Source organism: Colletotrichum karsti, assembly GCF_011947395.1.
Source record: "Colletotrichum karsti strain CkLH20 chromosome Unknown Scaffold34, whole genome shotgun sequence".
NCBI classification, from domain to species: domain Eukaryota; kingdom Fungi; phylum Ascomycota; class Sordariomycetes; order Glomerellales; family Glomerellaceae; genus Colletotrichum; species Colletotrichum karsti.
Window position 1 is genome coordinate 265,627 of NW_024065934.1, and position 27,276 is coordinate 292,902.

A 27,276-nucleotide genomic window follows, 5' to 3' on the forward strand; every position below is an offset into this window, starting at 1 on the left:
CTTCACTTTGAGGGAATTCTACCTGAGGTCTCGAAGAGTCTGTCGAGAAAATCAAAAGAACCCCGAACTGAAGATCAGTGGTTTGCCATCTGGAGCATATTGTTCCCTGGTCAGCCGCGACCCTTATCTCCATACCTAGACGTTTCTCTCTCTGAAGAAATATCTCTGCTAAGAAGAGAGGTTTGCTTGAACGGGGGCGGAATGATCCTGCAGGAGCTACAGAGAACCAAAATGGTGGAGAAACTTTCTCCTGGAGACAAGCGTGACTTGCGCAAAACCTTCGACCAGGCCACCGAGCTGATGTTCGAGGAATGCTGCATTCGCCTCTTTGCGAATTCGGAACTCGGAAATCACAGACAGGGTGGCATGGAAAGTCGTCTGTACTCCAATTCAGAACCGAGATATCCTGGAGCACCTGCTGGATCGTTTACTGACAGCGTTATCGGCAAGGAAACACTGCCCATTACCTCTTGCAGGCAAACGGTGGACCTGGCGTTGCTTACCAGCACGCAGAGGCAGAGGCATCAGCCGCAATATAATGTACTACAACCAGCCAATGATGAAGTGAGGCTGGTAACAGCGCCAGAGAAAGACGAAGTTCACTTCAGCGATGGTAAAGCATACAGACCGGGCTTCACAGACGGTATGCAGCATATCCAGACAGGATATTCCGGGGTCGACATCCAAACAGGCCTCACGCCGGACGATGAATCAGAGGAGTCTATGGAGGCCCAACTATACAAGGGCCCTCTACCAAACAGCACAAGTGGAGATACGGAAGTGCTTATAGATTGGAATGAATATGCTGGCAGCGATGAGCCATTCTTGGGGTTTCTAGATGTTGCGGAGGAAGGCTGCCAGCGAACTGATGAATCACAGACTCAACTGGAATACCCCGGGGTTTTGGAACTTTTGTAACTCCAGTCTAAATTTGTCGATCATGGGGAAATGGTTCACATGATGTTTGGATGGATCTATAAATCAATTTGAGGGATGTGAAATTACTACGGAAAGCTCGAAGATTGTTTCAAGAAAGGTTGGCGAAGGTCAAGATGGGAAGATGCTGTTACCCACCACAATCTCAAGGGCACTTCTTGGGTCAAAGATCTAAGATGCGCAAAATGAATCCTAGGTTCATATTCATAGTTACAACGCGTTTCCCAAATTTCTAGCCTGGGTTTCTCTATTAATATAACACGCCATGAAGCTACTGCTACGATTCTGCCTCTCCGATCCTGCATGCGCTGTCGCTGTCTTCTTCGTCCAGTGCTGCGTCGTTCGCCGTGTGCCACGAATCTTCCGATCCGTCGTCACTCATCACCTCTTCACTCGCTGCCATTCGTCGGGCATTGCTCCACTGTATATCAGCGTTAGCGGTTTCTAAAGCGGGGGAAACTCGGATCGCAAAACGTACTTTCTCCTGCTGGTATTGCTTCTCTTCCCATACGGTCCTCTCAAACGGGATGTCAAGCATCGCATGTACCATCTTCCAAGCGACTTCATATACCTCAATCTCCTTATCCACAATCCGCACCTGGGCAGTGTTTTCTCCAAGAGCCTCTCGTTTGTAGTATAGTGGTTCGAGCGTCTCCCGAAGCTGTTCGAGGCTTTCGTCCACCCAATTATCTCTGATAGTCTTGTCGAGAAATCGCGGAAAGGCCTCTGTGGCAAGGCCAAAATGAAGGGATCTTATAGATTCCCACATCCTGTCATTGTCGCCCTCCTGTCGATTGCTGCATACAGGTAGCGGATCATCCTCAATGAGATCGTCGATCTCATTCGATTCTAGATTCGCGTAGTATGCAATAACATCTTCGTAGAAGCTAGGTCTTAGCTCCTTGTTATCGTCTAGGTACTTGGAAGCTTCTGCTTTAGACCTCTCATTATCAATGCGGATGTATCTGTGTCCGTGGTAGAAGAATGGAGCTGGGTTGTAGTTGGGCCGGAATCCATCATAAACTTCATTCAGCCCACGCACAATGGCCTCAATAGCTGTGCCCTGCTTCTCTTGCTCCAAGGAGCTTAACTCGTCAGCAGGAGACCATCGGAACTTTTTTATAGTTTCAAGGAGAAGCACGAATTCGCGTGTATACACAGGCAAGTAATCCAGAAACGTTTCTCCTTGCAGACTTGGGTCGAAGGCAAATTGCCTGTACACGCTCAAAACCGCACCGATCCAATGTGCCGCGAGTGTGACCGAGCGTAAGCACTTTGATATGTTCTTCCCGTCATCGTGTTTGAAAATCTCCATGACCTTCAGGACACGTAAGACTGCAAGTTCAAGCTCCTTCAATAAGAGTATGTTCACTGGCAATGAGCCGGCCTCAGCTGATGATTGAAGGTAGCTTTCATGACAGGAGGGGCAAAGTGCCTGCGCCGTCCCATACTTCAGGCAGATGAAGAAGCTCTGTGATTCGATACCTCGGCGGCAAAACCTGCAGTTGATTGTATATGTTTTATCGTGCAGACGTTCTGCCAGGGCTTGTTGAAGATATGTGAGGCTCGTCTTTGACCGGAAAAGCAACATCGCATACGTAAGGATATCCAGTAAATGGATGGAATCTTGCTTTGCTCCATCACTCTGAGAACCCTTTTTGGAAATGATTTGTTCCGATGTGTTCACAATGGTGTGCTGTAAGATCGCCAACTGTGTACTTCTGTCCAGCGGCCTGTAATCGGATAGATGAAGTTGGGGAAAGTCCTTGGACCAGCCATTCTCCAAGAAGTAATCAGCGGCACAAAATCCGAAAACGTCTCTCAGATATGGATCTGCCCCATGCTCCAGAAGAAACTCCACTGCTTGCTTTTGATCACCCAGAGCGGCAACAATCAGGGATGTGCGCTGGTAGTTGGCATCTACAATGCGATCTACCTCCACGTCTGCCCCGCGGTTGATGAGCTCCCTGGCAACGTCCATAAAACCGGAAGTTATAGCTATTTCGAGTGGAGTTTGCAGGCTGTGGGATGCTCCGCTGATAGATAAACCATGGTTGGCAAGAACCATGATCGCCTCCAATCTGCCACCTCGAGCAGCCCAGCACATGGCATCTAGTCCGTCCTCGTCCACTTCCAGGGCTAGCTCAGGTGATGCCTTGAGAAGCAGCTCTAAAATTCGAGTTGAAGCCCCTCCGGCAGCAAGGTGTATGCAAGTTGTACCGTTAGCACCTCGTAGGCTACTTGCTTTCGGGTCCTTGGCTAGGAGGAGATCAACCACTTCAAGCCGGCCATACTCCACGGCAGCCATGAGCGGCGTGTAACCATCGAATCTCCGGATGGACGTATTAGAGCCACAGTCTAAGAGCTGTTCAACAAGGGCGACGTCTCCTATGTACGCAGCGTAGTGAAGCGGCGTTTCTTGATTAACATCTGAGGTTATGCAATCGGCTCCAAGCTCAATGAGGTATTCTGCGACTTTTGTGTGCCAGTGCTTCAATGAAACAATAACAGCTGTCTCTCCAGTCTCTTGAGATCTCTTATCCGTATCAGCACCATTTTGTACAAGATATTGTACGATGGGAAGATAACCGCATTGGCAAGCCAGCATGAGAGGAGTCATTCCGGCTGAGTCTTCGGCATTGATGGTTTCTGGAGCCGACAAGAGCTTGGCGCATTCTAATTCTCCTGCATAAGATGCGTGGTGAATGGGCAATGTCAGATTATGATGATCCCGGACGAACGCAGCGGATGGTTTATCTTTCAACAGCCACTCAACCAAATCCGCAGACCCGGAAGAGGCGGCGCCATGCAAAGCCGTTGGTCCGTGGCTAGCAGGCGAGTAAATGTCCAGGTCGGGAATGGCATCGATGAGTCTGTGAAAGAAATCACTCTGTTTTTTCAACGCTGCGTCGTAAAGTAACCGAATTCCGCCATCTTTCAAACTCAACAAGCTACCAGGAGAGGCCAGTTCGAAAATTCGTGACCAGCCTATCTCAGACGCAACGAAAAAGTCATCTTCCACTGCATCCACGCCGTGTGTAGTCATAAGAAGCTCTGCGACCTCATAACAGCCTCCTGCTATAGCGCTCCAGAGCGGTGTCAAGCCACTGTCAGGCTGGTCGGGTACATCGGGTTGTGCCCCATGCTGAAGAAGGAGTTTGGCGGATGCAGAATGTTGACTGCTCAAGGCTGAAAGCAGAGGGGTACCGCCTTGCTGGGGTCGCGCATTTACGAAATGCGAATCTGAGCATCTGGCAAGAAGAGTTCTGACAACTTCGGTATGGCCTTGTCCAGCAGCTAGATGGAGTCCATTCTACCCGGTCGAATTTGTGGCTTCAATATTTGCGCCATGATCGAGAAGTGCTGCGACAACATCTGAGCTTCCTTGCACACATGCTGACAACAGTGCGGCAAGACTTCTATTGTTTTTGTGTTCTAGAATGTTGTTTTGAAGTTGGGTTGTTTCTGGGGCGTTGTTCTGGGGTTGTTGGTTTTCTGACGAGCGCTGTTCTTTGTAGTACCTCTGCGTTGTGGACACTGCTGCGGCCAGTCTACTCACGATTTCGACATTCTTGGAGGAAACCGCCCTGTTCAAGGGTGTGTCACCACTATCATCCAGGGCGGTCGGGTCTGCGCCCGCGTTCAAAAGGACTTCGGCTGCACTTGTTGCTCCGAAAAAGGCAGCATAATGCAGAGGTGTACTAGCATGGTTGTCCGCCACGCGGCAGTCGCAGCCAAATGAGAGCAGCAATGAGATCCCTTCGTCCCAATCGCGCGTGGCAAACATATGTAAGAAGCTGAACTCGTCATCCCGCAAGAGATGACGGATGAGTTTGTTTCTTTCGAAGTGAGCGTCATAACAGTGCAAAAGCCACATAGCCATCTCCTTGTTCTCTCTGAAAGTGGCGTAGTGTATAGGACAGAGGAGAGCACGATCCGGGCAGGCAATTAGATGCTCTGAGTCTGTTAACGATTTTGCCAGATCAGTCAAGTTGTGAGCGGCGAAAATGTGAAGCGCTGTCGGTGCCCCAGGTGGCTGGCTGAGGTAAGGGAAGGAGATTCTGCGGAAAATGACCTGCAAAGACAAGCTCATAGCTGCTTCAGTTCTTAGGAAGGTCTGGAGCAGCTGTTGAATCAGGATGCCGTCATCTCGATTCTCGCTTGCGATTGAGAAATGATGTCCCCAATTCCTGGATGCATATTGAAGCAGCGGGAAGCCTTTCATCACACTCTTCAACTCCTTCTCGGAGTTGACATATGTCGAGCCAAAGATGTCGAAGTTGAGGTAGGTGAGACAGACTTCGGCAATTCGTTCATCTGCGTTGCGTTGCAAAGCATCGTATCCTGGTATGGTCTGATACTCGGCCACCAAGAAATCTTTCAACGAAGGATGGTAAAGGTGGAATGTCCCATCTTTCTCGAAGATGAGATCAGCGCATTCAGTGCAAAGTGGGATGCTGCTAGAGAGACGTTGGCGGACGGTAAGCCCTCTCCGGCCACGTTTAACAGACAAAGCCTCTATCAATTCAGCCTTGAACAACGGCCTCCGGGAATTCGTTATCCACAGAAGGGCATTCATAGCTCTTTCTCTGATGAATCGGGAAGGTTTGGCCAAGATTCTCTGGATATCTTGTCGGTAGAGGTCATCAAGACCTTCCGTTGCGTTTTCCATCGCGTTGCTCATGTCTTCAATGCTGCCTATCTCTTTGAGATGGCTCAGCTTACGGTCAGGCCACAAAAATGTCCCCGTTGAGTTTTTCAGCAGTTGCTCTTTGATACCCTGAAACTCAATTCTCTCGTCTTCGGAAGGGTCCCTAAGAACCTCTTCAACTTTCTGCGAGATGTAGTGTTCGAGATCAGGCAAGTTCGCCCCGTCGTCCACTTGAATTCGCGGGAAGCCGGCGACGATTCTATCGATCTCTGCATAAGATGGCCGACTGAGTACGAGAATCTTTGTTGAACGAGAGAGCGGAGTCGTCAGCTCTAGTATGAAGCCACAAAATTCCTTGAAGTGATCGTCTTCCCATCCGTGGCATTCATCCAGCCCATCAATGACAATATACGAAGTTTGAAACTTGGAGAGTGCCTGAGCAATCCCGTTCCTCATTTCTCTTCGCGTTGGACCGCTGCCTTCTCCGTAATCTTGCCTCGAAATGAGGTGCCCGAGATCTTCGGTAAGAGGGAGCTGCCTGCAGAGCTGTGCCAGGATGGATGCCAAAATGCCGCTGAAGTCGATGCCCTTTCTCGATGAGATTGATGAACAGTATACGTAAGCCAACGCAGAGCTTGACGTCCGCGATGGGTCTTGGCTCAGCTCATCTATAGCTTTGGCAGCGAGATGAGACTTCCCCGAACCGGGCTTTCCGTAGACCCATAACAACGTCGAAGGCAAACTTTCGCGCCAGGATTTGAACGTTTCATGCTCAACGAGCCATGATCCCGAGCCGTCTACTCGCCGTTCGAAGTGGTCTTCTTGCGGGCCGCTGAAATCAATCGACGGCAGCCATTCGAGGAATTGACGCTGCTGTTTTTCTGCGTGAGATGTTAGCCTCCTCCCGAGAACAGATACCATGATGGACCAACTCACGTCGTTCTTTGTCATCTTCCTTGTTCCGTCGAAGGGCTTCAGCCTCGGTGGCTTTTTCCTTCTCACGATAGCCGCTCTCAAGCAGTTGAGCGACGCCTTCATTCGTAGACTTTGCCCAGTCGGACCTCACAAGTTGCCGCTGCGCCTCCAATGATCGCAGATGGGCCTCAAAGTTGGTCTTGATATCCAACAAATGCGCCTCAAATGGGTTACCCTGCATCTTCAGGGCGGTTCGAAGGCTATTCTTGCCTTTGCCCTCCTTGTTGTAAAACATTCTGGCAACGGTGACGCCAAATTCGAGTATATCCGTAGCTAGCCTGATTTCGCACGTTTTGACACCCGCATCGCTATCAAACATCTTCTTGTCCCTGTAGAGGTTGACATTGTTGACCGCATCGACCATGTACTCCAGAGTTTCAAGAATCTTGTTTTGATACTGGTCAAATGAGACAGTGAGTGACAAAATACAGGTTATGCCACCGAGAACTAGAGATGCCGGCATCGGATTGAGCTGACTGGCGCTGGTTGCGATGGGCGCGATCGAGTTCGCGAGGTGATAGATTGGTAGTAGCTTTTTCGAGAATCGCATCACCAAACTAGTGTCGGCTTTCTGTTGTACGGCGTTCTTGAGCACCTCGACGTAATCTGAATAGCTCTCCGCCTGGTTGCCGTCGAGGAAGAAAGCGCGCTGATCTTCCGGAAGCTTCCGGGCCTCGGAGACCCAGAAGCTGAGGGCTTTTTGAGCATCGTGTGCTTCGTCGCTGTTTGCTACCGCCGCAACTGATGGTCGCGAACGAGCTGACAAAGGCCAAGAGCCTTGACGTGAGACCATGGCGGTCTGCAGTGCAGCGTGTGAACAGTTAGAGAGATGGGAGCTTGGTGTGACTTGGCTTGTATTGGGGAAGCGGGGGATTTGAAGAGATCTTGGCCGGGTCTGCAGCCTGATTTCAAGGTCCTGGGATGTCTTAGCCGAAGGTGGGCTCACGCTTTGCTGACCACCATCAGTTGTCTGATCCAATAGGGAGCAAGGACGTCGATTTGTTGTTGGTAAGCTACACTCTGGGCTGGGGTATCCGTCTAAGCCCCAAATGCCAGGTTGTATTTTTGGACACTAGTAGAATTTCGGGCATCCAGCTATGAACGTCGTAAATCAAACTGCGCAGCCAAACACCAAGTATTAGCAGGCTGAGTTTGTGGTGTTGGCATGGCATGGCATCATAGCGATAAAAAGAAGGATGCATGCTTAAGTGAGCGTACACACAAAGATCAAAAGTTAGCCTTCGTTGCAATTGAGAGTATTGATGAGTTAGGTGTAATTTGACTTAGCAATTGACTTGTTTCTATGCGACTTGGTCAGCGGTTGAGAACCATATTATGCAACATGTATGTGAGGATGCAAATAAGCTGAGAAGACCCTGCCGTCACAAAGGTGGGCATGATGAAAGTACATGTGTTAAGTCTAAACTTTAACATTTCTAAAAAGTGTGACCTGGAGTTGATGCTGAATCGGGTAATCTACCACGCCTGAACTCTGTCGTTATAGATACTAAGCATCAACTGCAGGCTGAGGCGGCAACGGGACTCTCGGCATCTATTGGCGGACTAATTGAAGTACAGCACTAGTTTCGCGAATGCTTTCACATAGATGGGTGTGTCCTCATATCTTCATAAGAAGCCTCTTGAACTAATGGGTTACTGCGTCTAGAAGAAAGCGTTTCTTTAAGGCAAGCCGCCATATCGGAGAGGAGTTTGACGCCGACCTCGACTACTACACCAAGGCACAGCTGCCCGACCGCGCCGTCGTGCAGGCCGCTTTTGTGGAGGAAATTATAGCGTGACGTGTTCGGCGAACGGCCCCACATCGCCGAACTGCCACCGGTGCCTCCGTTCCGCCCATACTGAATTATTCAAACACATCCCACAGCTGATTCTGGAGCACGGACGGACGATCCAAGATGAAGATGGCAACATTAAAGGTTATGACATGAATGATAAGTGCATACAGTGCCTTATCAAGCGGTCATTCGCATCGAAAGGTGCTTGCTGAAGACTTGCCCAAGGTTTTCACAGGCGCGCTGAATGGCTTTAGCTGCTTTGTGAGGCGATATATTCTTGTAACAAGCTAAGAACAACCCGCCATGTCTTCCTCATTCCGTGGTTGCCTTGTGAAGGCTAATTGCGGTAGATCATCCTCTTGGAGCCAGCATCTAGACAGTACCCGGCGTTGCCGCTGGCGTGTACGGCCCCTGCACCGCTGGTTGCCCGTTTCCTTTTGGAGCATCGTGAATAATCTGATACTGGGCTGTCGCCGTCGCGGAGAAGTAACCTGAGCCACCCTGCGGCGCTACCTGGGCTCCATAAGGCGGAGAAAGCGGTGTCGGAGGTGGGTTGTAGGCTTGCAGCACCTGTTGTTGTGCCTGGTACTGTGACTGGTACGAATGCGAGACTGGGTGGTATTGTTGCTGTTGTATTGTCGTCTGTGAGATCTGCTGGTATGCTGGCTGGATGTAAGGACCAGGGCTTGGTGCATATTGAACTCCAGGTGCGGTCTGCTGCTGCTGCTGCTGCTGCTGCGTTTGGGCAGCATTCTGCACTGGTGGCGGGTAGGGTGGAGGAGGAGGCACAGTCCATGGCGTTGGCCGATACGCCTGATGAGGCGTCGGAGGGGCCGGTTGTGGACAGGTACCTGTAGGCATGGAAGCCGTGGTTAGAGTGGGCGGTTGATGAGAGTGTGCAGAAGGAACCTGCGCCTGCGAGGGAGGTGGAGGGTAATAGTTCGAGGTTGGTGGTGGAGGATGCGTCTGAGGATTGTGCTGTAGTGGCTCTGATGAGTGCCCAGGATGCTGCTGACAAGAATTCTGAGCTGTGTATTGGCTCTGGTGTTGGACTTGGTGCTGGGCTGCTATTCCTGGGTGATAGCTCTGCTGCTTCTGGTGGTTTGCGGGATCGTAAGTCATCACTGGTTGTTGAGCCTTCAGAGTCGAGTTAGATGCAAGTGGTCCAGCAGGCGGGGGGGAGGCACGAACCATGTTTTGTTGCAGCCGAGGGTCTACAAGAAGCTGTTCGAGCTCTTCCAGAGTCGGTTCAGGCGGCGAGGGCGGAGCCTTTGTCTCTGGAGGGCCTGCTTGGGGTGTTGGGTCATAATGAGCAGCGGTTTGGCTGTGATCGGTTGTTTGGTAGGTGGAAGGTGGTCCCGAAGTTGAATAATCCGGCTGCCGCACCCTGGTATGCTGCGGCAAGACTTCTTTCGACTGGAGACCATCAAGAGTATGGTAATGTTCGGATGGTGGGGTGAGAGAATTCGAGCTCTTCATGTCCGTCAAGGGCTGTTGATTCCCAGAGGTCTGCCAATGCGACTGATGAGCCAAGTGTGATGGCGTATGGTGAACATGCGGTGGATGGCCTTGTCGAGACACTTGAGACACGCTATGTTCTTGTGCGGGAGTTGGAAATGAGGCCGCAGTTGATGTTGGGAGAGATTGTGCCAGGGGCCCCATATCATAGACATCATGGGAAGGACTCGTGATGCTGCCTTCAGCTCTTGGGTGCGAATGGGAAGGCTGTGTACTGGTGTGTTGCTGAGAAATGCTCGTCGAAGATGTCGAAACACCTTGGGTGGTAGGGCTGGGTTGCGCAACATACGAAGAGTAGAGCTGAGCCGTTGAGCTGGGGTCATGTGACTGATTATTGCCAACATATGCCGGAACGGCCGTTTGGTAGTAAGGTGTCGAATAAGAATTGTATTGCGGAAGTGGCGTCTGATATTGCGAGGGGGGGCCCGGTGTCGCGTGGTTCTGGACTTGTGCATTCGTGGTGTAAGCCGGTGATTTGGAGCCCGAAGGGAATGCGTAACCGGGACTCGCGGGGTAGCTCGGAGGCGGTGACATCGGACTACCGTAGGTGGGTTGCGGCGGTGGCAGCGCTTGAGCTGTGTTGCTTCCGGAAGCAAAAGTCTGGGGATTGTACGGTTGAATCGAATAGCCAGCCTCGGCCGCCTTTGCATCCTTCACAGCTTGGAAGACGCCGGCTTTTCGAAAGGCCTTGAACGCATCCTTCTTCTTCAAGCGACTGGTATGAGCGTGCTCGATCCCCATCCCCACCCCGTCCATGGCAGCGTGTGCAATGACCTTGATCGCCGTCTCGTTCTCGACGACAGCCGAGATTCCGTGTTCCGCCCCGGCGGTGGCGATGGCGTCGGCCCCGGTGGTCCCGACCCCCAGCGTCACGACGCCGATGGTGCCGCTGACGGCCATGCTCCCTAGCACGTCGCGCTTACGGGTGACGTGGGTCGCGCCGTGTTTGTTGAGGTGCTTCTCGATGATGTCGCGCTTCTTACGGGCGTTGTGGATGGCGGGCGCGGCCATGGCGACGCCGATGGTCGAGACGCCGAGGGTAAAGGGGACGGCGATGCCGGAGACGGCCGTCGAGGTGGACGCGCCGGCGATCAGGCGGGTGTAGTGCTCCCACTCCCGCTGCAGCTCCTCGGGGGTGAGGCCGTTGCATTTCGCGTCGTATGCCTTGAAGTCGAATGGCATGTTGACAAGCTGCCCTTCGAGCCTTGGTTCGATGTAGAAATTCGGTGTCAACGATAGGTGGGCGACTTTAGGACAAGGAGATCCATGAGGACTTGGCGTCTTGTTATAGCCATCTCAAAAGTGAAGCTGAAATGGTGGCTTGCATTCAGCCTTAGGTAGATCACAACACCTTACATTCCCGAAGTGGTTCAATATTCGAGATGCGTCTGATGGCGCATCTCAGCCGCAGCGAAAGGGGTAAGGAGCCCGAGCAAGGCAGACAGGCGCACCCAATCACTAGGCAGACTTCAGGCGCAAATGACAGGTCGTGCTCGAAAATCTGGCCATTTCCTCTATTCCTCAAATGCCCACTACTCCTCACTGGCATTCAGTCGGGCAAGACATTCGTACAAGAGGTTGCGCGATCGGGGTAAGTGGGTGAGCAGGGGCGAGTAAGGCATCTTTATAGGTTATAGATTTTTGATAAATGAATTTCATTAATAGCAATGTGTAATATGTCCTTTAATTAGCTAAAATAGAGTTGGTTGCGCTTGGATGCTCAGCCTTTCTAAAATAAGTGTCAGAAAATTGCGTTGGGATCTGCTTGGTGCAGACTCACCTCATGGCTTGGACCGTTTCTGGCTTCAAACCTGTCTCTATACTTCTCTGCAACCTCGGCGAACTCATCCTTCGTGGTGTCGGGAACGAAGGGGCGTTCCCACGCGTCGGTCTTACTGACATATGCCACAGCGACTTTCTTCCCCGCAGACGTGGTCATAGTCTTAATGAGTTAGCTAGCCTTATACATTTTGCTTCTTTGTGTCTGATCAACTTGAATGAACTTGAGAGGTAGGAGGTAAGACGGCTGTGGACTGAGATGAGATGAATTTGGGACAGTAGTGCGTAGGTATCTGTGACGAGGGGATAGGCTTGGAACGAAAGGTTCTTAATTCCTCGCTCTTCAGGCTGCGAGGAAGCAGCCAATATATATACAATAGAATCAATTATATTGCCGTTCCAGTTGCCATTCTATCTGCCAACGTTAATTAGTCAGCCTCATTGGGTAACTGAGGTACTCGTAGCGAGGCAAACTCTGATAGGGCCAAGCAACAAAAGGCAGGTAAATCATAAGGTGAACAAGATCAGTACTATACTTAGTACTTATGGCTCGTTGGGTAAACTTAGGTTCTGTAGCACATCTCTCACGGCTAATCAATCAGTCTCTCTTACGTAGCAGCGCCAGTGTTGGCCTTAGCGGCGGTCCCCGTTGGTCTTGATGATGTTTTAAGGCTGTTGGTAAATCGAGAAATGGACCTATACCCTAGCCTTTATAGAGGTACCTTAGGTGGTATTAGGGAGGAGTACCTATGCGCGCAGGAGGTGGTCACCAACAAGCATCGTCGCAAGCATCCAGGGGCTGTAATCATTGGTGAAGTACTGTTTGTTGGCTTGAATCTGGGCCATTCTACAAGTGACAGGTCACGTGTCTTGCACCTGAAAAGAAGGCGTCTCGCACGTGCTGCCACGTCGTTTGACTTCTTCCTGCGAAGATAACTGCTCTGTCACGACCTTCGTGACAACACAGCATTGATGGCTACCAGTTTACTTGGTGCTACAGGGCGCCGCTACATCTTCAAAGAATTGATCCAAGAGAGGCCGCACCTTGGCCGCGTGTGGTTGGCAACGTCCGCCCATCCTTTCCAATTTTGCATAATTTGAGCTTTGAACTAATAATGGGGCCTAGGGCGCCTGCTTTCATCCGCCTGCAACGTCAAGTTTCATATTTTGGAGACCGGGATGGGCTGAACGGGCTTATGAAGCACGTTGGAGACGAGGAGATCAACTGCCAGGTCTTGGGGATGCTTTGGGACGAGCGGTCGGAGGAGCACATTCCCTATTTACCATTCTCGACATGGCCAGACGTCAAAGACGTCTCGTTCAGAGACCTCGTCCAGCGCATGTTGAATCTGGACCCTGCGAAGCGGATCACGGCTCGCCAGGCATTAAGTCATCCTTGGTTTGCGGGATTCTGACCTCTAGTCTTTCCCGTTTCCAGATTTCCATCTCTTCGATTTCCTCCGCTATTTTCCTATTCCGTAGTTTCCTTCCAGTTTTCCGCCTCCCGAGAAAAAGAAGAGCCTCTTACTCCTCTCAAACGCCTGTTTGTTATAACAATTCTTGGACTATGACTTGTTGCGAGTGCTCTTCCACTGTGATGGGCGTGGCCCGCGTTCATTTCAATAACTTGAACTCAGGGGTGCCTCAATGTTAGGAATCTAGGGGTTTGGAAAACACTTCTACGTCGGCTGTTAGGACTAAAACCGGCCTCCCCGCTCGCGCTGCCCACGCCGAGCTCACCCCAAGCTTACCCCAGGCAGGCATCATTTTTCCACCTCAAAAGCAGCAACTCTGGGGTGAGAAACTGGGTGAGGCAATCGCACCTAAACCACAGAGTGAAGCACCACTACTTCTCACTGGCATTCAGTCGGGCAAGACATTCGTGCAAGAGGTTGCGCGTGTGCGCCTCGAGCTCCTGGCAATCAGCCATGGGAAGTTAATGATAGATACGTGTCTGGTGAGAACCACTCATGGTACTCGTATCTCATCTCTAATCCTGTAACAGAACGTTTTCGTTTTTTTGAACAATAAGATGTGATTGGTGCAGTTCTCCATTTTGGTCGTCAAAAACTTCAAATCCACACTTTGTACATGTATCCATCAGAAGCTGTTCGTGAACTTGACTCCGTAGCTAAGACTTCACCCAACGGTCCACCCAAATGCCGCAGCAGAGGCTCTTCGGGAGAGGATTCATTCCTCTTACTCCAGTCGTTGATATCAACCGACCTGAAGGATGGATGCCACCGTGGTACCTCTATCAGAGTCTCAATTGTCGAATTGTTGAGCCCATTCCAGGTTCCGAATTTGGGCTCTGGGCCATGAATAATCCAATCAGCAACTTTCTGCAATGTCTTGATGATCCGTCCGCAAGGGATCTCGTCTACAGGACAGGTAGGCCAGTTGATCTGGTGCGTCCTGCGAGCGCCGTGTTGCCCAAGGCCGCGTGCTGGGTCTCGCCTGGTTTTTGATGCGTATGTTTCCAGTATAGAAGTGAATTGCTTGATGAAGGATGGCTCCCAGTACCAGGGTTTGATTGAATTCCGCCGCGGGCCACACTCAGCTGATGTAAGGAAGGGGGGATTCTCCAAGTCGCTTCCTGAACCCCTCGACAAGGTATGATCGGCTTCGGTGCTCATGTACCCTGCTCTTGAATGAAGTGCCTTTTGGTACGCAATGCGCAGACTTGTCGCGACCTGGTAGTGACAACTTTCCTGGCCGTCACTGACGTGCAAGAAGGCTTCGATGGCCCCGCATATAATCTCGAAGTCACGCCCGCTCGTGAGAAATCTGTTCGGTAGTGCATCGTATTTAGGCGAATAACGTTCCACGAGTGCAAACAAATGCTCCATGACATCGAGTCTGCCGTATAAGCAGCACACGCGTACAAAGCTTGTAATACTTACTCCAATGTCTAATGGAGCAAAGCACATGTCGACGGCCCAGACGACTGGAAGACAATCTCGGTATTCCATACCTTTTTTGCTGGCGACACTAGGAACGTGCAAGATGAAGTCGTCCTGCTGTCTCAGCGCAGTGCAATAATCGAAGCAGAATTTGGCAGCCGGATGCTTGATGTAATAGTCATCAACTGCCAAAGAGAGGATAGACCTTTCTCGAAGTTTTGAGATAGACTTTTGAATCGCCCCAAGAAAGTTGACGGCCCCCGCATCATCGCGAACCGATTCGCGATCCACCGACAAGGAGGCTGTGCAAAGAGAGAATCCAAGCTGTCGATACAAAACCCTATCCACGTACTCTCTTGCGAGCTTCGGGTTAAGACTGGGTATCCTGCCACGAGACATTACTTGCAGGAAGGTAGTGACTGTGTGATGGGAAAGCTGAACAGTCCATGACTTCTGCGTGTTCGTGGACTTGAAAGCTTGGCGTGAGTCGTCGACGATTTCAACTAGAGGACCACAATGGTATCGGACGATGTGTGAGAATTCCCTCCAGTCTCCTCCAATGACAAATTTGTCTTCCAGGGTCACATTCTCCTGGTGATCTTTCTCGTTCTCATCAGGAATGGCAATGGCCTCCCGTAGATGCTGAAGTTCCAGTCGTGTCCTCCCGTTACTGCCTAAAACCCAGAAGAGAATTCTTCTCGTATACATTCGATCGCGAGCATCTCGATGTGCTAGAATCTCGTCCATGAAATAACGATAGTACTCTTCGATGTCGAGTGGTAGCGATTTGAGTGTTTCCATTAGGTGTCCACGAGGAGTAAAGCCACCTGGGCTGCTGATATCAAGTTCGAGTTGGTTGAGGACAAGCTTGACCCAGAATATCACGCCGCGAGCGTTTTCTTCAAGGTACGTGCGAATTTCGTTCAAAGTACTCTCGTATTCTGTAGAAAGTAACATGCCAGTCTCGCCTGACGTGGCCGGGATATCGCATGTGCCGACAGTAATCGAGCTTTCGTCTCCAGAAGAATCGGAGTCCCAAGTAAGCTTTGTATGGGTACTGGCGTTAAACCAAGCTCGGCGCAGGGTAGAAATGCCACTTCCAATCAGCAATGATATGTCGTTAGAGTTGTGCTGCTCCATGTCTATCCTGGGCCATTTGTCTAGGTGACGGGAAATACTGGGCTCCGGCCTGCTGAGAATGATGAAGCGTATGCGGCTTTCACTCAGGCGTTCTACCTTTTCGAACATCTTGAGAACCTCCAGCCTGTTTGAGCTTCCTTGAGTACTGTCTTCCGACTCATCCAGTGCATCAATAACCGCGAGTATTTGCGGGACCGAACGGCTAGTAGCAACTTTTGTAAGCAATTTCATCAATCTGCTTAATGACCAATCTTCATTTTCTTTTCCACCGTTCAGACGGGCTCGGTAATCCGATCTGATTGCCGCAAACGCCGCATCGCTCGCACTCAGTATATCGAAGATCAGAGTACGAAGCATCGCAGCGTGTCGTTTGCCGACGTCAGGACCTCTGGCAGTGTAGAACCAGTCGCATACGGACATGGAGTTCTCAGAACCGTCATCTTGGTATTTGATTTGAAGCTTTTGACGGATGGTCTTTGCCAAAACTGACTTCCCGCAGCCTGCTTTGCCATATATCAAGAGAATGTTGCCGAATGCCTCCCATTTTCTGAAGTCTGGGTTTTGCCATATCCAGGTATTTGTACCGGGTAAAGCGGTGGTTATTTGATCCCGTCTAGTATGCGCGTTCGCTACTTCGAATGTCTTGATGCAATCTGAACGCTTATCAATAAAACCCAGTCTTTCATAAGGCACCAGACTGTAGGGTGCACTTACCGTCGCGTTCCGACCCCTCGTCCACGGCTCTCCCCGACGATACTATGGTGGTCCATGTTGGCTTCTTCTCCGAATCACTTCGGGAGGGTTGATCTGAGGCATCCATAGTTTTGGCACAGAGAAGGATCTTCACACCCAAACCAAGTCTCCCCAGCGAGTTCAAGAAGCCTACACAGCTTTCTGGGGCTAAAAGCTCAAGACAGTCAATCACGAAAACGTATTGAGTGTTGCCAAGGGGAAAGCTTTGGATCAAAGCCTGTAATAAATCAAGAAGATCTGATAGGTCATATTTGCCGATTTTACAGACACCATGGTACCATGGTTCCATATTGGAATCTAGCCGTGTCTGTTGAAAAGAGGACTCTAGCTCGGAAACGAGCTTGATGATCTTTTCAGAGTGTGACGGGAGTCGGAGGAGGTGTTTGACAATTCTTTCTTCTGAATGGCAAGTTTTGTACAGAAGCTGGCAAAAGATGCACCAGAGAGCCTGTGAAGGGTGAAGTGGCCTTAAGGAAGCTGCTGGTAGTGGAAGAGACCTGCTGTTGAACGCAGCTGAGAAGGCGAAATACCCACTGAGCAGGTTCCTTCCGTCAGTCCATGCGCTCCATGAAGCCACGTGAACTCCAATGGGGCTTGACGAAAGCTCTGGTTGGCATCTTCGGTACCATAGTAATCCTGATTTGATCTCAGGATTAGCTGTTGTTCGACACCAACTTCTTGCGGCTTGGCTGTACGTGAACCAGGACAATGACGTCTCATCATGATTTAGACGAGAATTTGTAGTTGATCGAAATGTCTCTAAAAGACGACCAGTGCGTAAGATGGTTCTGGCTGCTTCCTGGAGACCAAATGCTGTGGCAAGGTCTGCAGCTTCCAGAGTCAGGATGGTGGCGGTGGCCTTGAGCTCCTGTTGAATGTAGGCGGATAAGTCGCCGCTAAGGAGCCATTTCGTGCCAACTCGAAGGCTCTTCAAGTACTTGATTGTTCTGACAATTCCAGAAACATCAATACCATGATCCGTCGTGCAATGCTCCAAGCCATCAATGATCAGGGTGACACATTCTGTTCTGTGCCTACGCACTTTTTGCAAGACGACTTTCAGGATTTCAGCCAGGAGCCAGAATTCAGATGAAGTCCCTTTGGCCTTTCTCAATTGTAGCTCGTAGTCGGCTTGGATGTCTCTAAAGAGACTTCCATGCACCCACTTATCGACCAGTAGCATATAGAGTAGTCCCGACAGCACCATTGTAGGTGTAACCGGTGGGGCTCCCACATTATCGGGCGTTTTACAGAAGAAGTACGCAAGTATCGGCCTCGGCTCTGCACCTCCAGGCTCTGCACTTCCAGCCGATTGTAGTTGGTCAATCAACTTGGAAGTGAAGAAAACATTGCCTGTCCCTGTGTCGTCGAGCACAAGCAACTCGTTGTCGCTGTTGCTCTTCAGCCAAACACTGAATGGAGTTCCCGCGGCGGTGGTATCTCCAAAAGCGTAGGTGACAGTGACTTCGCCAAGATTTGCTAGATGCTTGATTCGAATTTGATCGGTTCGCGGGTCGATATCGGATATCAAAGATAGGAAGTCGTCAGAAGGGCCGGAATACAAAGGGCCTTTAAATATTCTATTAGTCAAGGCCATGGCTTCAAAAGTCCAGTAGAATAGCCTGACGCACCATTGAACTCGCTGATGTTGACCTGGCTTAAGTGATTGTTGTCCCCAAAGCTCGAGTTGTCCACGGAAAAGCTGTGGGAAGTCGCTCGTTCCATGCTTATTGTACGACAGAAGGTCTTACAACAACTGTAGACTTATGGGTAATTCTTCCGACTTTCCATGGAGCCCGTAGACTCAACAGACAGACCAAGGCCTATAGGAGTTCCGACCAAGCAATACAAGCTCCGAACGGAGAAGCCTGGCTGAGACTCGTAGACCTCGTCAAGCAGAGAGGTTAATGACGAGGCGGTGAAAAGGCGAAGTTTCGGACGTGGCAAATTGGTCGAAATCCGATTGGTGAAATGACAAGAGTGTTTGACCGAGTCGACCATGGCACGTCAGACTGAGGACGCAAGTCGGGCTCTGAGGTCTGATGTCGATAGCATGTTGGCGAAAATTGAAGAGGAGCGCCCGCGGGGGCTGAAGAAAAAAAAGAACTGCAATTGGATGCTCCGATGAGTCACGTGTAGCGAAAAATGCACATTTGATTCGTCTTCATGTGGCTTGGCTGCGTGAATTGCGGCAACGAGCCAACAGAAGGCTGGCAGACTTGCAACCAATTCTGCACATCCATCAGCCTGCATATCAGCTGAAAGGTCCCCGCGTAAGACGCCATGCAAGCCGTGATTCTCAGCTTCGACACACGCAAAAGGTTCGACCTAGATTTTATGGTGAAATGGCATGCAAAACACCCCGTGCGATCTATATCGCCGCATATACTGACTATTGATCGCAGGCTGAAGCTGCAATTGGACTGGCGGCATCCATCGCTGGACTCATCGAGGTCACTGCTGGAGTCCTCCAGAAGATACAAAAGATTCGCCAACGAATAAAAAACATCCCGAATGTGATCGAAGAAGTCTCTTGCGTCCTGAAGGCATCGGCTCAGACGCTTGCATTAGTCAAGAGAGACAGACAGCTGCAGACTCCCGAGGTAGTAACGCAGATCAAGGAAGTGGAAAAGGTTACGCTAGATCTTGAACACTTCTTTGGAAAGATCGAGTCACAACAAGAGATGAGCAAGCTCCAACGCTGGGGTCATGCCTTCAAGTCCGGATCTTCAGAAGACGGCGAGCTGGCTGGGCTTCTCACCCGCCTTCAACATGCCCGGTCCGAACTCGACACCCGAATCTCTCTTTCCCACGTTGGGCTCACTGGGAACCTCCAGGATGGTTTTCAGGTGGCATTAAAGGTGCTTGAAAAGACTAATAAGGGCGTGCAGGAGATCTTGGGGCAGAATCTCACTATTGCTGAGATGCTTCGGCACAGGGACATGCAGTTGACCAGTAATGCTTACCCTTCACCTCGCGGTCACTGTCGAGTCAATGCTAACTTCAGGTCAACCCATAGCGCATGAGACTATTCGACTCGAGCCGGCTGATATTGAAGCCTTGAAGTTGAAAGACACGGACCTTGCTGATGCGAGAAGGCCAGTGGACCAGATGGGAAATAGCAAAGGCAAGGATCGACTGGTATTCCGCAACAACGAAACAGGGGATAAACCACGAATTTTTGTCGGGAGCCTAGGTGTTGAAGATCCTTCTAAGAGCAGTAACTCCACTGCAAATATCAGCGACAATAAGTTCGGAAGTGGTGCGAGCTTCGTGGTCAGCGATGTTGGCCGCGACTCAGCGAGCGATGTTATCAAGGGCCTTTTTGGGAACTAGATCCCTTGCTTTCCATGTAGTGGTGAAATAATGGATCACTGCATGCAGGCCTTTGGGTTAGTAGCATTTTATCAAATTTGGTTGTGCAATCGACTCTAAATTATGTCGACACATGTCTGCCAAAAGTGGCGGACGGCCGGCCGAAATTATAGTGGGACATGTTCGGCGATCGGCCCCACAGCACGGAGCTGCACCCGATGCCTCCGTTCCGACCATGCTGAACTTTTGAAATCTTGTTTGTTGGAAGCTCCGAGTGCATCTTGTGCATGTTTAAGAACACGTTTGCTCCTCGTCCCGGACAGCGGCATGTCCCTTGCATTCTCAAGGCCTCTTTTCTGGCCTCACCATAGCCGAATATGTCCTGGGCTTGGAAGAATCCTGGCTGCACACACTTTGCGGATTTCTACGGCATCCATACTGCCGTCGATTCAATGTCTCACCGCCAGCATATCTTCATATTAACAGTTCACTATATGGCAATCTCGCGTGCATCACCGACCAACCTAGAATGCACTGCGAAAACGGCCCGCCACTTGAATTAAGTATATCGAAATCTGCGTCTATTGAGTTAAAAACATTAAATATACAGAACAGTGGGTATTTTGACAAATGCGACAGTGTTCAAGAAACCAGGCAACCCTATCCTCAATCACACCCAGCTTCCACGGGCCTCCTGTTAACGTAGTAGCCCGGCCTGTCCACCGGGGACTCGGGCGTCTGTTCTCCTGCAAGCCAGTTCCGAGGATGCCCAGAAGGCCCTTTCGGAAGGCAGGGAGTACCTTGAAGTTCGCACATTGTGTGCGACTTTCGCTTGAGATACTTGTACCAGAGAACCACGCAAACGATGCAAGTCACTCCAACAAGACCAACTCCGACACCAATACCGGCCTGGGCACCAACTGGGAGGTCTGCAGGCTCGGCACTGACAGATGCAGTATTGCTGACCGACCCGTCTTCGGCCTTTGTCTTGTCCGTCGGACCCGGCGCGGTTGCCGCAGGAGTAGAGCGGTCTTGAGCTGTTGATGATGTACCTGTCGCGGTTGTAGATGGAACAGGTTGGTCGGTAGTAGACTGTTCCGTCGGTGACGAGGAAATAGACGAAGATGTTGAGGATGTAGTCTGAGTTATCGAAGTCTTCGTGGTCGATGAGCTTTGCGCTGCGGGTTCGTCGGTGATGTTGAAGAATGCCGAGGAGAATGAGTCCCCCTTGCCCGTATGTCCTTGGATAGACCTGTCTCCTTCAAAGAACCAGAAGAAGAAAATGTTGGAGGCGCCAAGATCGAGCATCTCCAAGTCAACCTTCCATTCAAACTCCCGCTCCGGCCCATCTGTGGTATCTGAAAGTTGTCAGAGTCGTGACCTCTTCTTGAGTCTTTGCGTGGGAACTCACCAACAAGAATAGGCCCAAGTTCCGCGGAACCTCCGGCTATGGCCTGCTGCCACAGAGCAATGGTGTAGTTCTTGAGTTTCGTATTGTAAGTGACTTTTTTCGTCTCCCCAATCCTCCATACTTCCCTTCTCTGGGAAGGGTTGAGGAACTGAGGGGAGACGAGAGGGATGACGGTGAACAGTAACACAGCGACGCGACGCATGTTGGACGGCTTGCTCTTCACCAAGGTGAGCGGACGGGAGAGTCGTCAACTCTGGCATTGTTATTTTATTCGGTGGCTTCGAGTTGTTGGTGGCCATGGCTGTGCTGAATCCGACGGATCGGGTTGCAGCTCCACCTGTTGGTATCATGTTCGAGCAACAAACTTCAACACCCTGCTCAGTTGGACCAACCACAACCGCAGGCTTTTGAAATGTAATTTGCAGCCTGTCTTGCGACCCACGATCGGCTCACATGCCTGTCAGAAAATGAAAGCACTGAGTTGCTGCTCCCAACGGCGTGCCTGGCTGGTCTCCCGGCGGTTTATGGTTTCTCTCTGACTTGAAACTCATGAGCATAGTTGAGAGTTGCTGCACAACTCCAAATGTGGATAACTCCGAACGAGAATCCATCGCCCTGCTTTGGAAAACAGAACGCGGGCTGATAAATGAGCTCGTGGGACTAAGCTGGGTCTTGGACCAGGGTCCTCGGCACGGTCCAATCACGAATCGCGGTCCTCCACCTCATCATGCATGCTTAACCCAACTTGCACCAACGGCTTCGTGTTGCCAAGGACTGCGTCGAGGACCAACAGCATTCACCACGTTCAGCTCGGAGAGGCGAGCAAACAGCGGCATTCCCCCTTTCTTCTTCTCATGTCGGCTCCCTTATCTCCTCGCCAATTTGGAACTCGCTTAAAGACGTGTTTGCTCTCGGCGGGCGTCCTGAGGCGTACGATGACGAGAAGCCTTGCCGGCTGCCCCGTTGAAAAGATCGTCCATCAATAAGCCTTCTTTTGCAAAATTGGGTAATGGGGGCTAGTCCCTCCGGCCCCCATACATCCCTCCGGGCTGAGATTTGATTAACCGCCCCATCATGCAGTCAGATAACAGCCGTTGGTCCTCGTGTTTTTAAGAGAAGGCTCCCGGCACTCGCGGCAGCGCCAGAAAGACAAAATTTTCCGGTCTTTTGCTTTCTTTCATTCATTCATTTCTGTGTTGAGCCAGACGACATGAAAATGCATTTCATGCCCGGCAGGCCGACGTCCAAGAGGGACCTGGCCATCATCGGGGCCGTGTTCATTACGCTCGTGCTTTTCTTACACAATCCGTTCCTCGGCCAGATCCGACAGCGGCGCAGCTCATCCTTGCCGGATTTGATGAGCAACATTGGCAACAGCACGTTGGGTGTGAGTGTTTCCTGGTGTAAATATTGAGCCAGTGCTGACAACGTCAAGTTTGAGAAGATTTTCGTCATCGGCCTCCCCTCAAGAACCGACCGCCGAGATGGAGTCCTCCTCCAGGCCGCTCTCAGCGACATGGAAATCGAGTTTGTCGACGGCGTCCCTGGTGACCAAGTGCCGGACAAGGCGATCCCGAAGACGAGCGAGCATGACCGCCTACACAACGGGGCTATTGGGTGCTGGCGCGGGCACATGAACGCTCTCGGGGAGTGAGTCTCACAAACACGCCAAGGTAATCGCTGTTTGCTGACACGCAGCCACAGAATCGTCCGCCGGAATCTGTCCTCCGCTCTCATTCTCGAGGATGATGTCGACTGGGACATCAGGATCAGACATCAGTTGCACGACTTCGCGCTATCGTCTCAGGCGCTTACACAGCCGCTGGCGGAGGCGCCTCTGTCCTACGTCGATCCCACATACCCGATGCCGTCCGAGAACACCCCAGGACGGCTGCCGGACATTCCCTTTGAGCACCTCCCGGCCACCGTTCCCCCGAAGCACTCCCCGTATGGCGACGATTGGGACCTCCTCTGGATCGGCCACTGCGGCATGCACTTCCCCTTCGAGGATAGCAGGACAGTGCCGAAAGCCCGCATCATCCACACGAACGATGTCACCGTCGCCCCGAAGAAGAACCTTTGGACGTTCAACATCCCCTTCACGCTGAAAGAGCAGTACCCGGAGCACACGCGCGCGGTGCACCATGCGCAGGAGGGTGTTTGCACGTTGGGCTACGCGGTGAGCCAGAAGGGTGCAAGGAGGTTGTTGCAGGAGGTTGCGCTGAAGGACGTCAGCGATGCTGTCGATATTCTGCTGAGATTCTTCTGCGAGGGTGCCAAGGGCAGAAAGCCTCACAACTGCTTGACGACGCAGCCGGCGCTCTTTCACCATCACCGCGCTGCAGGCCCTCTGAGTTCCATGAGTGACATCGGAAACCACGGCGATGGTTTCCGGGAACAGAGCATGACGGACATGGTGAGGTGGAGCGTGAGGTTGAATGCCGACGCGTTGCTGGAAGGAAGGACGGATTTTGTCGACCAATACCCTGATGAAGTATGAGGAGCACTAGACGGATGTGGGTAGGCGTTTATTGTTTTTTAGAGATTTCATTTCGCTTCATAGAAATACCAAGTTGTGAAATACTGGGCGATCGTTGCTGGGTTTGGTTCAGTCTTCTTTAAGCCCGAGGTTCGTCCAATTTGTAGAGGTCTGACTCGTGCGCCCTCGGTACGATACCGAAGGTTTGGATGCAATTGAAGGCAGTATCAGCGGAATCTGGTCTAGTTGGGCAGTAAGCAAGGCAATGAGTCCGATTCTTCCACATTTTTACTTACATACCTAGGTATGCATGATTGGATGCGACAGTGGGCATCCTCGTGTCCATCTAGACGATGTTCAAAAGTGTAACACAAGTCGCTGTCAAAAAGTCACTCAACTTGAGCGAGAAGCTGACAATGACTTCAAAAATGAAATCTCGACGTTGGCCTGATTCGAACAGACGCTCCCGAAGGAACAAGATTTCTAGTCTTGCGCATTAGACCACTCTGCCACAACGCCGTGTTCCACTTGAAGTGGATATACTACTCCTAGCGCCTGGTGCACTTCATACCTGGTCGGCTGACTAGCTGAGGTTCGTGAATGGCGAAAACTGAGCTTTTAGACGAAGAGAGTAAACATTAAAACAGAAAAAGGGCTGCCATTGCAAGATCACAGCTAGGCATGTATCTAAGAAACTCCGTGAGACGCCTTGGTAACCAACCGACCACGTGGACCGACGCCATCCAAACCAAATGGAATACCTTGTTCAGCTCCTGAACCTTTTCCCGTGTCCTAAACTCCTGGGGTATCATGAGTCTCCCGAATCGGTCATCAAACATACTCCGCCGCTTCGTGGTCCACTATGGTACTTCCCGAATCCGGTTCGTGGTGGCTAGCGTCAGACTGTCGAGTTGTGTTGAGTGTCGCAAGGCCTATGGGGGCCGTCGTGCGACGAGAGAGGGTCTGTGGTCTCCTACTACGTTCGGGCGGTAATGTACTCGCTGATGCTGAGCTTTCTTGCTGCCCCGGATTGCGGTCGGCAGGCTCTTCTCCCGAGTTTCGTTTCGACGTCGGCTCAGTTGACGTCAACATAAATTGGGCTCCGAGGTACGGCATTGAAAACCTCCTCGACCTCGATCCGGTTGATCTGGAGAACGACGATTTCTTTGGGTTCGCGTTAGGTGTGGCTTCGTTGCTGTCCCGTCGTGATGCCAGATGCGCGTTCATCGAGTGGGATTCCCTGACGACCTTGGCGATGAGATCCGCCATACCCATCTCGATATGTAGTTTGAGGAGGTAGGCTAGTGGATGAAATTGCGCATAACTAGTCCTCGTTAGCATGCATTCTGTTTACGTCTTGGGGCTTACAAACATTAGAGTATTCGGTAGAGACATCAACGCTATGAGGATGATCTGGGTTCAGACTTGTCAGAATGTTCCGCTCCACGCTTTGTTCCAGTCAAACTTACGTCCAGTGACATTGAAACCGCAATCATGCAGAGATTGAAGTTAAAAAGGCGCGTATACTTGGTCAAACCGTTGGCTATCAACCGTGACTTGACCAAGTAGATGAAAGTGAGGTTGAGGCTTGCGTCGACAAGCAGGAAGATACCTTTCTCAACCCGGTCCCAAATCTCGTTAACGTGAATGTAGGTCTTGTTTATCTGGAGTCGGGCGGGTAGCCAGATACAAAAGACGCTGATATTGATGGCGAGGATGATGGCGAAAACACCCCATTTCAGCCTCTTCGCTTGCGATTGTATCGGCATCAAGATTGCGATCCGGTTGATGATGATTTGCACGAGACATTGTACCTGAATAGACCAGAGAACGACTGCGCCGGTCGCGTTGTCAGTGTATGTTTCATCGTATTCGGTTCGACTGACAGAACTTACGGAGGAGGAAGAAGTACTCGAAACTGGAAACAGGTCAGCAATGTTACGCCAAACACAATCGAGTAGTCCATACCTGGTCTCAATTCTTCCGGTCAGATAGCACCACGAAATGATGCCAATGACCATACTGGAGATCCATTCCGCCCATATAAGCCAGACGTACGCGTTGACCCGGTGTATCCTTTTCCAACTGGCCAAAGTCTGTCGGTATCCCTTCACTCCGCTCCACAGCCCGACTCCAAGTGTGAATCCCCAGAACATGCTCGCGACGTTCATGTCGTTGATCGAGGGAGGATGCTCCTCATACCACGGGGGGACGAGAGTTCCCGCCATTATCGATCCGTATTTCGTTGTTCATCGGTCGATTGAAGGATCGTGGACGCGAGGTCCGCCTTCATCCCCGACTGAAACTCAGGGACTCGAAGAGGGGAAGAAAACCTGGGTGGAAAAGACAAGCTTTTCGTGATGCGTGCGAGATGCAGGGGCGCGAGCAGTCCATATGAAGGCCTGGAACCCATTGACCGCCGCTCATCGGAACTTCAGCACGCGCTAATTTGCGATAGCGAATGGGCAATCTAGCATTCCAGAAAGTAAGCCGGTGTCTGGTGGCAGGTCGTCAGAGTTTATTTTCCAAGAGGTGCGGTGCGACATTAGGCGCAATGACGGCCTTACAAAGCAAACGGCCGCCTTTCCCCGACTCGGGAACGTCAGTGCTAGATCCGGATTGGATAACCTTGGACCCTGCAGGCGTCAAGTTGCCGGTGGGAAGCGTTCAGACTCTGCTCGTTTGAGCGGGTTGCCAAGATTGAATGGCAGATTTTCGCCCTCTTCTGGTTACTCATAGACGGGACACGCTTTCCGCGAAGCCGATGTGTGGCCGGCAAATGAACTCTCGGGTTGCCTTTGGGGTACATAGGGGTTCGCCACCACGTTCCAAGTGAGAGGGCTGCAACGATGATCTCCGTCAGTCAATGCCGGGCTGCCCTGGACTAGATATCTCGAGCTGCCGGGAGAGCAAGGCCGTTGATTATCGCCCGTTGGAACAACTACGGGCTGACGGACGGGGATCGGACAAGAGACCGGTTGACCCGGCTTCACCAACGCTCAAACCTCTTCAAGCCACAGCTTCTAGATGCCCGCCAAGAAACGGGACACAACGTACTCAAACTATCAGGTAATGAAAACGGTTTATCTAAGCCGTAACAGCGGTGAACTGTCCGCCCTGTGCTCATGTATACCAGTCCAAGATGTCCGGGCCGACAACACAGACGCAGAGACAACGAGATGCCGGAGCAAAGGGCCCCCTCGACTGCGCGGGGGAAATAAGCTTTGTTCTCGCAGGAACGTGCGTCACTCCAATCGAGATCAGCACGAGGGTGCGATTGTTTTAGCGTCAAAATGCGAGTCAGGGTTCTCGATTGTCGTCATTGGAGTATGCTCCACGACCACAAAGGGGTTCGTTCCAAGTGTTCTCCGGCACCGACTCTGGACGGCACGAAACGGCAACGGCATCGCGTACTAATCAAGACCGAGTTGAACGGGTTGTGGGGCGCATTTGCCGGCCAAGCTTCACTGTCCGTTTCGCGTTGTCCTATCTGTTTGACGGCTTGGTTCCGTGGCCTGAAGATAACACGGCATTACTCTGGGTTGAGCAGAAAGCGTGAAGGATCGTCCCGCCCATGACTCGAGTATGTGAAGTTGCGATGACGTCGAAAGCTATGGTGA

The 27,276-nt window shown here is 51.3% G+C and overlaps 5 protein-coding genes across 5 annotated transcripts; 1 reads left to right on the forward strand and 4 right to left on the reverse strand.

Moving 5' to 3' along the window:
• Positions 1-1,213: 1,213 nt before the first annotated feature.
• CkaCkLH20_09498 (ankyrin unc44) lies at positions 1,214-7,355 on the reverse strand (the record flags this gene model as incomplete). The annotated part of the gene is made up of 4 exons (XM_038892213.1): positions 1,214-1,357; positions 1,415-2,254; positions 4,496-6,468; positions 6,524-7,355. 4 exons carry the CDS (start codon positions 7,353-7,355, stop codon positions 1,214-1,216), a joined length of 3,789 nt encoding a protein of 1,262 aa, XP_038742449.1.
• A 1,375-nt stretch (positions 7,356-8,730) lies between these two features.
• On the reverse strand, positions 8,731-9,219 carry CkaCkLH20_09499 (uncharacterized protein; the record flags this gene model as incomplete). Its single annotated transcript, XM_038892214.1, has 1 exon — positions 8,731-9,219. The coding sequence occupies one exon, from the start codon at positions 9,217-9,219 to the stop codon at positions 8,731-8,733; it is 489 nt and encodes a 162-aa protein (XP_038742450.1).
• A 623-nt stretch (positions 9,220-9,842) lies between these two features.
• On the reverse strand, positions 9,843-21,379 carry CkaCkLH20_09500 (uncharacterized protein; the record flags this gene model as incomplete). The annotated part of the gene is made up of 8 exons (XM_038892215.1): positions 9,843-10,101; positions 10,166-11,080; positions 14,911-15,602; positions 17,494-18,020; positions 18,083-18,153; positions 20,711-20,944; positions 21,037-21,124; positions 21,178-21,379. The coding sequence occupies 8 exons, from the start codon at positions 21,377-21,379 to the stop codon at positions 9,843-9,845; spliced, it is 2,988 nt and encodes a 995-aa protein (XP_038742451.1).
• Positions 21,380-22,393: 1,014 nt separating this feature from the next.
• On the forward strand, positions 22,394-23,677 carry CkaCkLH20_09501 (uncharacterized protein; the record flags this gene model as incomplete). The annotated part of the gene is made up of 3 exons (XM_038892216.1): positions 22,394-22,564; positions 22,613-22,827; positions 22,882-23,677. The coding sequence occupies 3 exons, from the start codon at positions 22,394-22,396 to the stop codon at positions 23,675-23,677; spliced, it is 1,182 nt and encodes a 393-aa protein (XP_038742452.1).
• A 1,054-nt stretch (positions 23,678-24,731) lies between these two features.
• CkaCkLH20_09502 (uncharacterized protein) lies at positions 24,732-25,884 on the reverse strand (the record flags this gene model as incomplete). The annotated part of the gene is made up of 6 exons (XM_038892217.1): positions 24,732-24,820; positions 24,928-24,980; positions 25,029-25,069; positions 25,126-25,490; positions 25,552-25,574; positions 25,625-25,884. The coding sequence occupies 6 exons, from the start codon at positions 25,882-25,884 to the stop codon at positions 24,732-24,734; spliced, it is 831 nt and encodes a 276-aa protein (XP_038742453.1).
• Between the last annotated feature and the right edge of the window lie 1,392 nt (positions 25,885-27,276).